Source organism: Herpailurus yagouaroundi, unplaced genomic scaffold (assembly GCF_014898765.1).
Source record: "Herpailurus yagouaroundi ecotype Mexico unplaced genomic scaffold, PumYag 218, whole genome shotgun sequence".
In the NCBI taxonomy this organism is placed as follows: Eukaryota; Metazoa; Chordata; class Mammalia; order Carnivora; family Felidae; genus Herpailurus; species Herpailurus yagouaroundi.
Genome location: NW_024412449.1, coordinates 474,736 through 490,343, shown reverse-complemented (window position 1 = coordinate 490,343; position 15,608 = coordinate 474,736). Strand labels below are relative to the sequence as shown.

Below are 15,608 nucleotides of genomic sequence, written 5' to 3'. Positions count from 1 at the left end.
GACTGCGCCACCCAGGCGCCCCTAGTTTTTTTTTAATTAAAAAAAAAAAAAAAAATTTTTTTTTAATGTTTATTTACTTTTGAGAGAGAGAGAGAGAGACAGAGTGCGAGTGGAGGAGGGGCAGAGAGAGGAGATGCAGAATCTGAAGCAGGCTCCAGGCCCTGAGCTATTAGCACAGAGCCCAACGCAGGGCTCAAAACCACAGACTGTGAGATCATGACCTGAGCCAAAGTCGGACGCTTAACCGACTAAGCCACCCAGGCGCCCTGTTTACGTTTTTGATGTAGATGTAAGAGAAAGAAGTCAGAGTCCTTAACCTTCTGAGCTTAACAGTGAATATCAAGATCCCATCTGACCACAAGATTTAGTGAATCTACTAGACAGTTCCAGAGTCTAAGTGCTACATAACTCTTTTCATTCTTTTAGAGAATTTCAAAATTAAAGTCACTGGAATTACATACCACAGGAATAACATTTGCAGCCATATCTGGAAATCGGACAGAACAGGAATGCAATGTTCTCACAAGGAGTTGTCTGTATTTGTCAGTATCTTCATGCTCAGACACATTATTTGTTTTAATCACTTCCTTCTTCAGAACAATAACCAGCTAGAGAACCAAATAAAAGTTAAGTGGGAATTATACCATGTTTGGCCTGACAGCTTACAACAGTGCTTTCTTTCAGAGTTTTGTTTTACCTCTTCAACATTTCTAGAAGAAACAAGATCCAGTGCTAATTGCAGAGTTTTCTTGCGTACTTCTAAGTCTGGTGTGCTCAACACTCTCAGGATGTCCATAACTAGATCCTGAGAAAGAACAAAAACTCCAGAATTAACACAAATATTAACAGAAAAAAGTGTTAACCACACAATAGGGTATCTATCACCACCTTACTTCTTTAATCAATAATGCAATCACTAGTGGTAGAAGAACCAGATATCTGGGGTATCCTGATGTAATGCAATATGAAGTATATAATATCACATATGATGCAAACTACAAACATTTACTCTTTATCAAGCTTTAGATCAAACATATAGTTAACAGGAAATATAGGAATCAGAGAAACAAACTGAATGACACCACTGGAAAGTCATTAAACCCACAAGGAAGAGCATCTTACAGGCAATTGGTCTGGTCTCTTCAACAAGCCCACGTCATGAAAAAAAAAAAAATACTGCTCTAACTGAGACATAAGGACATAATCAGGTAAGCCATATGGTCAAGAATTGGACAAGCTAAACAAAAGTACATTTCAGGGACATCTGGGAAAATCTGACTTTGGAGTTGGCATTGGATAATATAAAGAAACTATCAATAATTTCATTAAATGTGATAACATTATTTTTGCTCTGCAGGAAGATGTTATGTTTTAAAGGAATATACTTTAAAATATAGCAAAACTAGGGATACTCGGGGGGCTCAGTCGGTTTAAGCGTCTGACTCTTGATTTCTGCTCACATCTTGATCTCATGATTCAGGAGACTGAGCCTGGCATCAGTCTCCACGCTGTCAGGGGCTCTGCCCCTCCTTCCTATTCGCTCATGCGTGCGCTCTCTCTCAAAACAAATAAACTTAAAAACATGTTTAAAATATAACAAAACTAATTTACACATGATTTTACTTCTTTAAAACTTTATTTAAAAAAATTTCACTGATAAAAAAGTTCTAAAACTCTATTCCTGTGTAACTTTCACTTACATTCACCAGTTGTTTTTTTTTTTTAAATATTGATGTTTATTTTATTTTATTTTTTTAAACATTTATTCATTTTTGAAAGACAGAGAGCGCAAACGGGGGAGGGCCAGAGAGAGAGGGAGACACAGAATCGGAAGCAGGCTCCAGGCTCCGAGCTGTCAGCACAGAGCCTGACGTGGGGCTCGAACTCATGGACCGTGAGATCATGACCTGAGTCAAAGTTGGCCGCTTAACCGACTCAGCCACCCAGGCGCCCCATTCACCAGTTGTTAATTCTGTTGCATATGCTTTATCAAACTCTACCCCTAAACATTGTCGTGTACATTTCCAAAGGACAAGCTCTTACATAACCACAGTACAATGATCAAATTCAGAGAACTTAACACTGGGAACAATGATATTAACTAATACACAGTCTATAATGCACATTTCTCCAACTGTCCCAAAAATGTCCTGTAAATTTTTTGTTGTTGCTCTGATCCGGGATAGCATTGGAGTTAGCTGTCATGGGGCTTTACTTTTATAACAATCATTATTCTCACAGATTAAATAGGTATGTTGATAATTCCATAGAATTCAATTATCTTTTTTTTTTTAAGTTTATTTATTTATTTTGACAGAGAGAGAGCACATGCACGCACACACAGGGGAAGGGCAGAGAGAGAATCCCAAGCAGGCTTCACAGTTTCAGTGCAGAGCCCAAAGCAGGGCTCAAACCCACGAGTTGTGAGATCATGACCTGAGCCAAAATCAAGAGTCAGATGCTCAACCAACTGAGCCACCCATGTGCCCCCAATTCAATTACCTTTTCTTTTCAATCAATTGGAATAATTATTTTTCACAAACTGTAAATTATATCCAAATTAAAATGCGTGTATTTCTATTACTAAGAATATCCAATGCAGTACAAATAGCATATAACATTAATTCATTTTAGAAAAAAATTTTTTATGGCAAAGACAATACCCCAAAAGACTATGGTGATTCAAAAGTTACATCTTAGTTGACCAAAATTTAAACTGCCCAGTCTCCAAGAATTTATGTTACTACACTTGATCTTAGCCAAAAGGCCAAGGAGTGATTCAAGAATTTATGTTAACCAAGACAGCAAGGCTTAAGTATTATCTCAACTTGAAAAAGATTTTATCTAGGATTTTTCTCTTCCAGATAATGTTTACCTGTAGTACTCGTTCATGAGCAGGATGCTCTTTTAATTCTATCAATCGATCCAGAACTATGAGCTTTACATTGTTGTCACTTTCCTTAATAATTAAATCAATGTAGCACTGAGCAGCAGCCTATATAAAAAAAGAAACATGTTTTAAGCACACACCCATCTTAAACACAGAATTTGAAGATAAGGAAAAAAAGCCCCTAAGAAGCCAAAATATATTCACTACTACTGTACTAAAACTTTATGTATTTTCCCCAAAGGAATATGTCCCTCTATTTCCTAAATTCTAACAAATTTCATTATTTTCAAGTTTAAAAAAGTTAAGAAGCATCACAAATTAAAATAATGAAAAGGGGCTGCTATAGGTAGAAATACCAACAGTCAAAAATTAAGAGTCGAAACTAAGGAAAAGGTAGAAAAAAGCAGACAGAGTATTCCCTAAAATATAGCTATTGAGTATCTTTTAGTTTAGGTGCAAAGTCTAACACACCTGTATTACAGTACAGAAAAATTAAGACCATAAAAATTACCCTGACTCATTAAAAGCAGAGGACAAAGGAACAACCTGAAAGAGCTCCCAATGACCAAAGCTGGAATAACATGACCAATAAAATTAAATAATAATGACTACAATATACAGAATGAAATAGCCATGCTAATATGAAGAGAGAAAGAAAGGGGGAGGGAGGAAAAAGTACAGCTCCTCCTTGCAGAACTCCAATTATTAAATGTAGAATGAGGAAAACAGAAAACCACCATTAAAATATCACATTAACAACCGCTGTACAGGGGAGCCTGGGTGGCTCAGTCGGTTAAGCATCCAACTACTTATTTCAGCCCAGGTCACGATCTCATGGTTCGTGGGTTGAAGTCCCACATCAGACTCTGTGCTGGCAGTGCAGAGCCTGCTTAGGATTCTCTCCCTCTCTCGCTGACCCTCCTCCATGCACTCTCTCTCAAAATAAATAAACATTAAAAAAAAAATTGCTGTACAGAAATGCTAAAATTATTTGGTTTAAGTCTGAGCAGAAATAGGATATTTCAAAGTATCTTCCCATGTTATTTATGGATTACAGTTTTTTTTTAATGTTTTATTATTTGAGAGAGAGAGAGAGAGAGGCAGACAGACACACACATACACACACACAGTGTGAGTGGGGGAGGGGGAGGGGCAGAGAGAGAGAGAGAGAGAGAGAGAGAGAGAGAGAATCCAAAGTAGGCTTCAGGCTTTGAGTTGTCAGCACAGAGCCTGACATGGGGCTCAAACTCACAAGCTGTGAGATCATGACCTGAGCTGAAGTCAGACACTCAACTGACTGAGCCACCCAGCAGCCCCTCATGTTATTTACTGATTACAAAAGAAGAAATCATAACTCAACAGTGGAGAAATCTGGCAGACACCATCTTCACTGACTGATCAAGGTTAACACCACTAATAATACTTTAACATTACATACTCCTTGATCTAATACACTGAGAAAAGTGCATCACTTCCACAGTATTCTTCCCCAAAACGCATAACCTCAATCTAACTATAAGAAAACATCAAACTCAAATTGAGAGAGACATTTTACAAAGTGACCCACCCACTACTCTTCAAGTGTCAAGGTCATGAAAAACAAGAAAAGGCTTGAGAAAGTGTCACTGATTAGAGGAGACTGACACATGACAACTATGTGTAATGTGGGATCCTGGATTGAATCCTGGTACCAAAAAAGGACATTTTTGTGGGGAAAACTGGTTAACAATATTATTGTTAGTTAACAATATTATTGTTCCAATGGGAATTTCTTAATTTTGACAATTATACAATTTCTATCCAAGACACAGACATTATGGGAAGCTGGTGAAGGGTGAACTTTGTCCTACTTTTACAACTTTTGTTGTTTCGTTGTTCTGTAAGTCTAAAATTATTTCAAAATAGAGTTAAAAAAATTTTTTTTAATTTTTTTGTTTACATTTATTTATTTCTGAGAGACAGAGACAGTGTAAGCAGGGGAGGGGCAGAGAGAGAGAGAGAGAGAGGGAAACAGAATCAGAAGCAGGCTCCAGGCTCCGAGCTGTCAACACAGAGCCCGATGCAGGGCTCGAATCCACGAACCATGAGATCATGACCTGAGCCGAAGTCAGACGCTTAATCGACTGAGCCACCCAGGTGTCCCAGAAAGTTTTTTCTTCTAAGTATTGGCAGCTAAAGCAATCGAGTCTCCTATTTATACAAGCTGGCTTTATAGAACAATTCATTCTCTGAATATATTAGAGGTTCATCGTGCAGTCTTGATACAGTAAATTAAAGAGAAAACTTAATACTCCATTATTGAAAATATGCACTCTTTTTAGGATCCATCATGTAGAATCTAAAATTCATTTCCTAGATCTAGGTTTTAAGGTAATTAAAGTATGGAGAGTGATCTTAAAATCTTCATCATTCTCCAGAAACCAGAAATATTAGTATTCTCTGTCACTCTTTCTCCCCACATATATACATATATATGAAAGCAGGAAGGAAGAAAACAACATTGCAGTATGTAAGGAATCTAATAAGTTCACAACATTAATAAATTGTTGTCTCTGTGCCATGTAATCACATAGTAAACTGCAATGCCACTAAATCATAGTGCTAAGACAGCATACGTATCATCCAACTGGCACCAAAAGAAATAAGCAGTACCTTGATTGCAGTGGGCGCACTAGAAAGTGTCACTAATGTTCCAGCGGCTTCATATTTTACAGCAGGGCTAGATGACTGTAGTAAGTTATAGATGCAGCGAATGAAACGAGCCCTTTCTGATGGATTAGCATGACAGACCTGGAGAAGGAAACATTTAGGTTTCAACGGACTTCAGGGATACTTGCTTTCAAACAGATTTTTTGTCAGCTTATGGGATGTTACTTCTTATCATCTGAAAGCTAAGAATAGTCTTATAAGGGCATCTGAAGATGTCAGCCAACATGAGATGAGACACTGTGGCTGGTAATTTCAGAAAGAAATAGGTTTTACTTTGGATAATTGTTATAGCTACTCATTCATTTATTCATTCAGTCATAAATAGTCTCACAAAAGGTTTTCAAATGGTTTATAATAAAAGATATGCATACTATACACAAATGAAATAGAAAAAGAAAATGTAGAGTAACAAAATCAAAGACAAATTATTAACCAAGTGATATTAAATTTGATTCTAAATTTTTATTCCAGATGTAATGCCAAAAAGGAAAACATAATGGGTATCAATCTCAATAGGTAATAACAGGAAAATATCTGTTCTTAAAGCAAGAAAGATAACCCCCTTTTTAAGTACTACTACTTCTTATCGGGAACTATGTTCCATACTGTGGAGATAACTAATTTTCTATGTTGTCCTAAATATATTTTAATACCTTTACCTATAAAGCAAATTTTTTTTTTTTGATGTTGGTATTTCTGTCAGATTTTCCTAAAATATGTACAGTCAAATCTCTCATTCAGGCAAGACTCAGAAGCTATTCCCTTTTACTATAACCTGGACTCTGTTAGACAAAGAAGTCTCTGAATAGCAGAGAACCGCTATTTTTGAGAACCTAAGTGGCATCTCTAAACCATAAAATGAATTAAAAGGAACTATAGTAAAACCTTGGATTGCAAGTAACTTGTTCTGCAAGTGTTCTGCAAGATGAGCAAACATTTCTAATAAAGTTTAACTTGATAAACGAGCGAAGTCTTGCAATATGAGTAGTACGTGACACCAAATGTCACATGATCATAATTGAGCCAATGGTTCTCTCTCTCTCTCTCTCTCTCTCTCTCTCTCTCTCTCTCTCTCTCTCTCGATGATGGATTGTGAGTGATCATCTTCCATGCTCGGATGCATCTCAGGCCACAGTGTTTGGCAGAAATCAGTGATTTTTCAGAATGTTGGAAGGTGCCCACAACTGGCACTAGTGTATTTTTTGTCACTTCAAAGCACCTACGGACAGACCTTTGCTTTTCCATACAAGAGTAAGCTTAGGAATGCTTTGCTTCATTCTAGGTCAGGCTGCCTGCAGATACAGACCCTTTCCTTTGTTGCCTTATTGGAAGTTACATTAAATACACTATATGACAAGAGTTTATTAATACTGTACTTTGGTCAACATCCGTGCGAGCATATACAATGGCCCCCAGGCAGAAAAAGGTTGAAAAGAAAGGCGGTAAGAAGGAGATGATTACAGTGGAAGTTAAGAAGGAAATCATCGAGAAGTACAAATAAGGTATACAAGTAGCCGAACCTGCAAGATTTTATAAGAAGGCTATATCTGCATCTCCTCTGAGAAGAGGAAGAGAAAAAGGCGGAGGAATACCTCACTTCAAAAGATATTAGGGAGATGTGTGCAATGTAGGAAACCGTGCAAAATTTTATAGAAAAGCCCCACCCAAATAAGGCTGTAGCAGTGTGAGTGATGACTCTGTCTAACAATAATGCAATGTCACATTTCCACAAAATCCTCAAAAGGAGGCAAAAGCAAGTGTCACTGGATAGGTTCCTTGTTAAAGTTGCATGAAAAGAAAAAGATTCGATTGAGCCAATAGGTAGCAGTGATTCTGTTAGTGATAGTGAAAGTCATCCTACACAATAACCCTCCTTTCTTGTCTCCCTGACAATAGCCATGGAAATTTTCAAAGGTAATGCACGTTAATTTATTTTTCTTTATATTTTGTATTTTCTTTATTACTTTGTATTATGTTACAGTACTATAATCATTTTTATATAAATATTTTTGGGTTGTGGAATGAACCATCTGAGTTTCCATTATTTTTTATGGGGAAATTCACTTTGATATACAAGTGCTTTGGATTATAAGCATGTTTCTGGAATGAATTATGTTCACAAACCAAGGTTTTACTGTATATATTTACAGCTCTGGTTTCAACTTAAATGCCAGTTCCAAATGACTGGTACCCCGTATGGAAAGGGGCTCTTTTCTTTCAGAATCAAAGACAGCTGTAACCAGCAGTGTCTGCTCTAGGTACTTTGTTAGTGTCATCCTATTTAGCAAAGTCATTCCTAATGTATATTTTTGTTGTCCTCCAATGAATGGTATCAATAGCAAAACTGGATGTTATTACATCTTTTATCAGAATATTAAGATGCAATCAATTCTAAGGCTATATCAAATTTAACTGTTTCCAATAAAGCACTTCATTTTAAAACCCAAATCTCTTACCTAGTTTTAATGGCCTACAATGTCATATTGACATATTTAAAGTCTCTCTATTCTCTTTTACAAACAAGGAACACAGTAAGTATTTAAAGCTTTTCTGGTTTGTTTTTAGATGTCCAAAGTAGTCTGGTGTGTACTCAAGAAAAGACCTGAATTTTATTCCAAAGCCTGATTCACAATCTATTCAGTTACGGAACAGTGCACAATGATTTCTCTGCAGCTGTATTGGGTCAAGCCATGAGTTTTTAATAGAATTATTTACGGAAGTTTAGAAAAACAGGAAGTGCTTGGAAAACAAAATAAACCAAAGGGAAAAGAAAAAAAAAAAAGACTTTCACAGGCAATGCTATAAAATATTTCTACTACTAAAACATTATCCCAGCAAATAAGCAGCATTCCAGAAAGAGATGATTTAACCTTGTCTTAAACTCCTGAAGTTTATTTTACCCGTTATAGATCAGTCTTACCTTGTAAATTAGCTCAACAATAACCAACTGAAGAATGTCTCCAAATGTCTGAACTTGATCAATGCAAGTACTTAGGTAATCCAAAGCTCGATCCTAACAAAATAAAAATGTATTTATCAAATTCCACTTCATTCAATAAAAGGACTTAATTGGTGCAACCTTAAACATACACAACTGAATATAAAACAAATGAGGCAAACAGGGCAAAGAAAAATTAAAAGAAGGGGGAAAAAAGGTTAACACATAAATGTTAAGAAAAATACATTTTCCAGAAATGGGCCACAAATCTGAGGTCTGGATTTTCTAGCACCTAAATGGGAAAGAAAAACCACTATGTGTTATATGACTCAGAGTACCCATACAATCAAAACAAACCAGCTATTTAGGTGCATAGTTATTCCTATTTCTAAGACCTAAAAGAAAAATCTCATTGATTTTCATATACTGAATGTGTGATATAGAAAACTATGACCTCAACAGTATCTCTACAGCAAAAGTATCAGAAAATTTCACCAAACTTTTTCTGATTATGTACCCCCCTCCGGCCCCCAGTTACATAAAGTGCATAACACCAAATATATAGGTTAATAAAACCAACACTACAAGAGGACAAAACATTCTGGCCTAAATAAGCAACTTTCTTATAATCTTGTTCACAAAGATAAAAAGACAGCATCTAGATTTCAGAGAAATGGATAGAGTCCCTATCCTTCAGTCTTCAAGCATATTATTTTCCACATTTTGATAATACTGGATAGCAAAAATTCCAAGATTAGATGCCACCAAAGTATGGAGAGTCATTGCCAAGCCACCAGCAGACCCATTCACTTTCAGTACCAGCAGAGCTGGATGTAGAGTTGACACCAACTTATGAAATTTGAAGAGCCTAATAAGGATACACATCTATGCTGAAGGCCACGCTTCTTTCAGGCTCAGGGCGAACCCTATACAAAGCTACTACTTTTCTCTGTTAAGCCATTTTAGAGCTATATCAACAGAAGTAAAAACAGGTTCAAAGCCCCAAAATACAGTGCCACAAAATAGGACCATAATAATTCAATCTGGAAAAACTGTCAGGTGGCTATTATTAAATATCTCTCAAATGTTTACTTAAAAAAAAGTGTATGTATAAGCAATAGTCGGGAGAGGGGTTAAGAAAAACTATCTTACACAAATCAAGTTCAAAAATCTAAAAAAAACCCCAAAATATACAAACACTTCTACTATAAACAAAATTACTAAAAAATTTGATTAGGACTATGTAGTACTTTTATTTCTCATTGAATTACAGACACAAAAGTATTTTTTAAAAAGTACTTCACCTGATCTGCATGAATTAGCATCATAAATGCATTCCTTTTACAACTTGCATCCTTCTCATTCACCAGAAAATCATGTATCAGTTCAGGAGCATCAGGTATAAGGTGTTCAAAATTCCTTGAAATAAAACAGGTAATATTCATATTTAATAAAAAACTACTGTTATTTTAGTAACTCAAAATTAATCTTTATCAAGCTTTATAACACTATTAATTGTTTTACCTTTTGAAACTTTTTTTAAAGGTTTTTTTTTTTAAGTTTATTTTTATTTATTTTGAGAGAGAGAGAGAGAAAGCATGAACAGGGAAGGAGCAGACAGAGTGGGGGAGGGAATCCCAAGTAGGCTCCACGCTGTCAGCATGGAACTCGATCTCATTAAATGAGATCATGACAGGGGCGCCTGGGTGGCGCAGTCGGTTAAGCGTCCGACTTCAGCCAGGTCACGATCTCGCGGTCCGTGAGTTCGAGCCCTGCGTCAGGCTCTGGGCTGATGGCTCAGAGCCTGGAGCCTGTTTCCGATTCTGTGTCTCCCTCTCTCTCTGCCCCTCCCCCATTCATGCTCTGTCTCTCTCTGTCCCAAAAATAAATAAACGTTGAAAAAAAATTAAAAAAAATTAAAAAAAATAAATGAGATCATGACCTGAGCCAAAATCAAGAGTCATACACTTAACCATGCCACCCCGGGTGCCCTGCCTTTAGAACTTTAAATCGATTAAAATTGTGGGTAGGAGGGGCACCTGGGTGGCTCAGTTGGTTAAGTGTCCAACTTCAACTCAGTTCATGATCTCACGGTCCGTGAGTTCAAGCCCCGCGTTGGGCTCTGGGCTGATGGCTCAGAGCCTGGAGCCTGCTTCCGATTCTGTGTCTCCCTCTCTTTCTGCCCCTCCCCCGTTCATGTTCTGTCTCTGTCTCAAAAATAAACATTAAAAAAAATTTTTTTTAAAAATCATGGGTAGGAATCACAAACTTACATTTTCATCTATTAAATTATCAAATTATACGTTTTCTAGTCCAATAAAGAAAAAGGTGACTTATTCCACATGCTATCTATCACCTGAGTATCTCTAATAATTGTCTTTCATATACTTTAGGAATATAACATCAATGCTCATAATGAGCATCTCAAGGTACTAAAAGATTCTTCATTAAGAATTATCAGAGGGGTGTCTGGGTAGCTCAGTTGGTTAAGCGTCCCAACTCCTGACTTCAGCTCAAGGCACAATCTCGTGAGTTTGAGCCCCATGTCAGACTCTGTGTTGACAGTATGGAGCCTGAATAGGATTCTCTCGCTGTCTCTCTGCCCCTCCCCTGCTTGCTCACTCACACGCTCTCTCAAAAGAAATAAATAAACTTAAAAAAATTATCAGAAAAAAAAATAGTACCTTGAATTTTATTAATTATGCACTATATTTATTTACTTACTAACTTCCTATTCTGGAAATTAAGTACTTGCAGTATATAGAATAATGAATACTAGCTTAAAAACCATCACCTATGGGAATGCAAGCTGGTGCAGCCACTCTGGAAAACAGTATGAAGATTCCTCAAAAAACTAAAAATAGAACTATTCTACAACCCAGTAATTGCACTACTAGGCATTTATCCACCGGATACAGGTGTGCTGTTTTGAAGGGACACATGCACCCCCATGTTTATAGGAGCACTATCAACAATAACTAAAGTATGGAAAGAGCCCAAATATCCATCGATGTTTGAATGGATAAAGAAGATGTGATATACATATACAATGGAGTATTACTTGGCAATCAAAAAGAATGAAATTTTGCCATTTGCAACTACGTGGATGGAACTGGAGGGTATTATGCCAAGTGAAATTAGAGAAAGACAAAAATTATATGACTTCACTCATATGAGGACTTTAAGAGACGAAACAGATGAACATAAGGGAAGGGAAACAAAAATAATATAAAGACAGGGAGGGGGACAAAACAGAAGAGACTCATAAATATGGAGAACAAATTGAGGGTTACTGGAGGGGTTGTGGGAGGGGGGATGGGCTAAATGGGTAAGGGGCACTAAGGAATCTACTCCTGAAATCGTTGTTGCACTATATGCTAACTAATTTGGATATAAATTTTAAAAAATTTAAAAAAAAAATCACCTAACAATTGTTAATTTATAGTCATTTTTGTTTCACTTATACCTCTGCCCACTTCTCATCCCATATTATTTTGAAGCAAATCTCAGACCACTTATTTTTCTGTAAATATATCAGCATATTAAGGATTCTTTTTAAAAAAGTAATCATAATACCATTATCATACGTTAAACCGAAAATTCCTTAATATCATAATATACAGTGTTCAAATTTCCAACTGTCTTATAAATGTACTAATTTCTATGCGTGGAATCTAGTTTAAATTCTGATATTTGTGTAGTCTGTACGGTAATTTACAAAGAACTCTACATTATTAACCAGAATACCACTTCCCTAACAGGTAACAAAATCTCATGTAATAATAAGAGAACTGTGAAATTACCTAACAATCAACTCTTAAAGTACAAAGACATTTACAAAAATCACATCCTACTTCTAAATGGATTGACACCAGTGATTGTAAAAACCAAGCATTCTAGCCTTATCTAACTGGTTCTCTGAATCATTGTTAAAGTCCAAAATCTTCAGCTTTCCAAGAACAGGAGTCAGTTGAGAACTGCAACCTTTCTCATTAAAAAATTCCCTCCTTATGCCTCTAAGGGTAAAAAGACAAGAACCACATTCTACATAAAGAGAATTCAAAAACAGGGTCAAAAAACTCAAAACCTACAGGGTTAACTTGACCTAACAGGTTAACTGGTCAAAACCAGTTAATAAATTAATTAAGCGCACTGAAGTTACCACAGTTAAGAATAATAGGCACTGTAAACTAGAGAGTGTACAACTTATTTAATGGGAGCTAGTGTCATTCAATATCAGCATATTGTTGTCAAACAGAAACTAGGACCCAGTGTTGTCAGATCTTTTCAATGATGACAATATAATGATATTAAGAAAAAAATACTGTTCAAGCCAAACCAAACATTACCTGTAAAAGACATATGACTTGCAAGTAACTGCTTTGGAACCTCCAGGCTAAAAGACTAAACAATCCTCACAAAACTAAGCCGCAGGTGTACCTTTACTTACCTATAGATAGTATAGATGGCCAAAACAGCATTTCTTCTAACATAGCTGTGTCGATGCTCCAAACAAGCACGGATAGCTGGCATTAAAGGTTCTAGCAATTCTGCTTCTTTCAATTTGCAAAGAAAACGAAGAGTAGATCCTCGAATAAATTCATTAGGATGCTGAAGATCCTGATAAAATTTAAATATGAAATATTGAGTTCTAGCATTTTACAAAACACACAATTTTTAAGTGCAAAATTTTCCTATGTAAAAAATAAGAAAGTAGGTTTGAGGAAAAAGATCTAGATTACCAGACAATTTCCTTTAGATTCCTGTCTAATCAATTTTTCTCTTTTAAAGTTTATTTATTTATTTTTGAGAGAAAGAGAGAGAGAGAGAGAGAGAGAGAGAGAGAGAACACACACATGTGCAAGGGAAATGTTGAGAGTGGATCCCAAGGAGGCTCTGCTCTGATAGCTGACATGAACTGTGAGATCATGACCTCAGCCGAAATCAAGAGTCGGACACTTAACCCACTGAGCCACCCAGGTGCCCCTGTCAAATCAATTTTTACTTACCATAGCAATGTCTCATATTCTATGTGTCACTATTTTTTATTAAGAACACATAAAAATGTATGGAAAATGTCCAAAGAAATTAACAATAAAACTTTTTACAGTAACTTACAACTTCAGTTCCAAATATCAGCAACTTCTATCTTACCCAAGATCCAATTTTAAAAATTAAAACTAAGCCCATTCCACCAATTTTACAATAAAAAATCAAAGCAATAATCAGAAATAACCATGGTTTGGTTTACCTTTCTGTATGCATCACAAACAAGGATCATTTCATGTAAAAGTCTTCCATCTGGAGTTGTTTTAGGAACAATTTCCCAAAATACTAGAAGTAATTTTTTGATGGTATGATCCTGAAGAGGTAGTACGAAACGAATGATGGTCATCAGAAGCCCAGGAAGCTTTTCACCATTCAGAATCATAATGATCACTTTCTTCAAAGCTTCAGTCTTTGACTTCACATCTCCTTTTTCTGATTAAAGAGAAAAAAAACACACATTTCAAAGGAAAATTCCTCAGATAATTTTACAATTAACAAAACATTTTCTCACTTTATTAGCAGTAATGGCAATAAAGGTAATGTAATAGAGTGGCAAGGGCTCCCCACCTATCTCTGCCATAAATAAGCTGAATGACTTTACCCAAGTCATTTATTTCCAAACCTCATACTTCACATATAACATGAAGGCACTGGATTAGATCTCTGGTCCCTAACCCATGGAATTACTGCAGAAGCCATGAATCTACAGGTATACCAAACAATGCATTTCTCAAACACATATGTAGCTATTTTTCAAAGTGTAAATAGATGTTAAGATAAGTGCTTCTGAATTCAAAGTGGCTTTTAGTTAGTGTGTATTTCCTCAATCAAAGTTACAACCACTATCATGAGGGGAAGGAGGAGGAAGATCAGTGGCATTTTTTTCTTTTTTTTTTTTTAATTTTTTTTTTTCAACGTTTATTTATTTTTGGGACAGAGAGAGACAGAGCATGAACGGGCGAGGGGCAGAGAGAGAGGGAGACACAGAATCGGAAACAGGCTCCAGGCTCTGAGCCATCAGCCCAGAGCCCGACGCGGGGCTCGAACTCACGGACCGCGAGATCGTGACCTGGCTGAAGTCGGACGCTTAACTGACTGCGCCACCCAGGCGCCCCAGTGGCATTTTTTTCAACATTAGATCTTCAAACTCAAAAGGCTGGGAACTAATACACTAGATTAATTCCAAAATCCCATCATATTTCTACAGACTATAAAACTTCAGGATCTTAAGAAATCACCTTAGAAATTGGAAGAAAATTACAATGTACTAGAGGAAAAGCCACTATTTAGAATTAAGGATGACATGTTTAAGAAATAAGTTTATTGTCCTTACTTAGCGTAAAACAATTTATACTATAAACTATTTTATGCAAAACAACCTATAATTTCATATCATTATCACTGCAAATTGAAGAATTTAGGGTAAAAATCTCTTGTATCTCAAATTTGAAGGCAGGAATGTAAGAGGCAAGTACACCAATACAACTGTTTAGATCACAGAAATAAATTACCTGGGAGATGGAACAACAAAGAGGGATGACAGAAGTTTCTAATTTCAAGGAGTTATCATGAGGAACAGAATAAAACTAGAAATATAGTTCCAGCAGTTAGAGCTCAGTGGCTATCAAATAAAGAGTTTCTTGTGGTTGCCAAAGAGACAAGAGACTGTGAATGACCAGCTGGTAGAGTTACAGAAAAAATTTAAGCTTTGGAAGGATCACAGCAGGTAAATCAAAATTTCTCTCTAGCCCCCTAAGGCTATTTATCTATTACTAGCTTGGTATGATATTTTTACATGTTGCAAACTAGAGAATATCTTCAAATATTTGGACTAAATCACAGTAAAGGTTCTTGACAAATTGATCCATCCCACAAGTGTCAACATTTTTGCTAAAATCAAACAAAACAAAAAAAAACATTTTTGTTTAAAACAGACCAATTTTGGAGCGCCTGGGTGGCACAGTCGGTTGAGCGTCCGACTTCAGCCAGGTCACGATCTCGCGGTCCGTGAGTTCGAGCCCC

The 15,608-nt window shown here is 36.3% G+C and overlaps 1 protein-coding gene across 1 annotated transcript in view; it reads right to left on the bottom strand.

Annotated features, from left to right (window-relative positions):
• The window catches only part of COPB1 (coat protein complex I subunit beta 1), a 37,654-nt gene that overhangs the window by 17,732 nt on the left and 4,314 nt on the right, over window positions 1-15,608 (bottom strand). Inside the window, exons 3-10 of the mRNA XM_040456795.1 lie at window positions 13,789-14,018; window positions 12,988-13,157; window positions 9,842-9,956; window positions 8,520-8,612; window positions 5,543-5,680; window positions 2,876-2,995; window positions 698-805; window positions 462-608 (exon numbers count right to left, since the gene is read on the bottom strand). Of these exons, the coding sequence (XP_040312729.1) occupies window positions 462-608; window positions 698-805; window positions 2,876-2,995; window positions 5,543-5,680; window positions 8,520-8,612; window positions 9,842-9,956; window positions 12,988-13,157; window positions 13,789-14,018 (1,121 nt within the window). The remainder of the gene's footprint in view (window positions 1-461; window positions 609-697; window positions 806-2,875; window positions 2,996-5,542; window positions 5,681-8,519; window positions 8,613-9,841; window positions 9,957-12,987; window positions 13,158-13,788; window positions 14,019-15,608) is intronic.